The sequence below is a fragment of the Plasmodium cynomolgi genome, assembly GCF_000321355.1.
Source record: "Plasmodium cynomolgi strain B DNA, scaffold: 1044, whole genome shotgun sequence".
Classification (NCBI taxonomy): domain Eukaryota; phylum Apicomplexa; class Aconoidasida; order Haemosporida; family Plasmodiidae; genus Plasmodium; species Plasmodium cynomolgi.
Window position 1 is genome coordinate 419 of NW_004193149.1, and position 969 is coordinate 1,387.

A 969-nucleotide genomic window follows, 5' to 3' on the forward strand; every position below is an offset into this window, starting at 1 on the left:
AATATTTTCAAATAAGCATACAGAAAAAAATATTGAACACTGTATATTGCTGAAATACTGGATTTATTCCGAATTAAAAAAAATGTATAGCACTTATAATAAGATAAATATGCTTCCCCTAACTGAACACCTGAAAAAATTGCAATATAATATTAAAGAGAAAGAATCGGTTATATTTGAGTGTTACGATGAATATAATGATTACATGAATAATTGGGAAGTAGAGAAAGATTTATCTGAATATTTTATAAATTTCCATGAAATTAATAATAGTGATAGTCTTAATGATGAGGAAAAAGACAAATATATTAAGTATGTGAAACATATTAAAACAATATACGAAGAGAAGAAAAATAAAGAACATTGTTGTGATTTAGAGTATCGTCAACATTATGATCATTATTTTAATTGTAAACCAGAGTATGATCCGAATCATCTCTTATTAAAGTTTAAGGTTATAAGAGAAATACCTGAAAAAAAAGTACATGTTACAGAAGCTAAGAAAAAATCTTTAGGACCTAGTGGATCTGGTGAAGATAGCACCGAAGAATCAGATAAATACGATATTGTTTACCCGGATGTACCGATAGGATGGAATAAACGAAGAAACAAACATAGAACGAAACTTCATAATGTAAAATGTCTTGTGAATTATGTTGATAGGAAGGACGGCTATGCATTAGTATCGTGTTATAACATTGGAAAAAAATATCCAAATGTTGAAAATATATTTAGGCCTACAAAAGAAGAGGATGAATTTTATGCCAAAATAAAGGAAGAAAAAGGAGTTAGGGGTAGGGTAACAACAAGAGGGGATTCTGAGGATTCTGTGCATTCTGAACCAGGTGTTACGGAAACATCTGCTGAAATTCGAAACAAATATGGAAATTCCGCTACACCTAAATCTAAAATCCATGTTGGCATACCGATATATTTACAAGGATACAGTTTACTAGGTGAATATGTGAA

General features: G+C 29.8%; 1 protein-coding gene across 1 annotated transcript; it reads left to right on the forward strand.

Moving 5' to 3' along the window:
• Positions 1 to 344: 344 nt before the first annotated feature.
• PCYB_006640 (hypothetical protein) lies at positions 345 to 956 on the forward strand (the record flags this gene model as incomplete). The annotated part of the gene is made up of 1 exon (XM_004228085.1): positions 345 to 956. A coding segment is annotated over one exon (609 nt), but the record flags the coding sequence as incomplete, so codon positions are not given.
• Between the last annotated feature and the right edge of the window lie 13 nt (positions 957 to 969).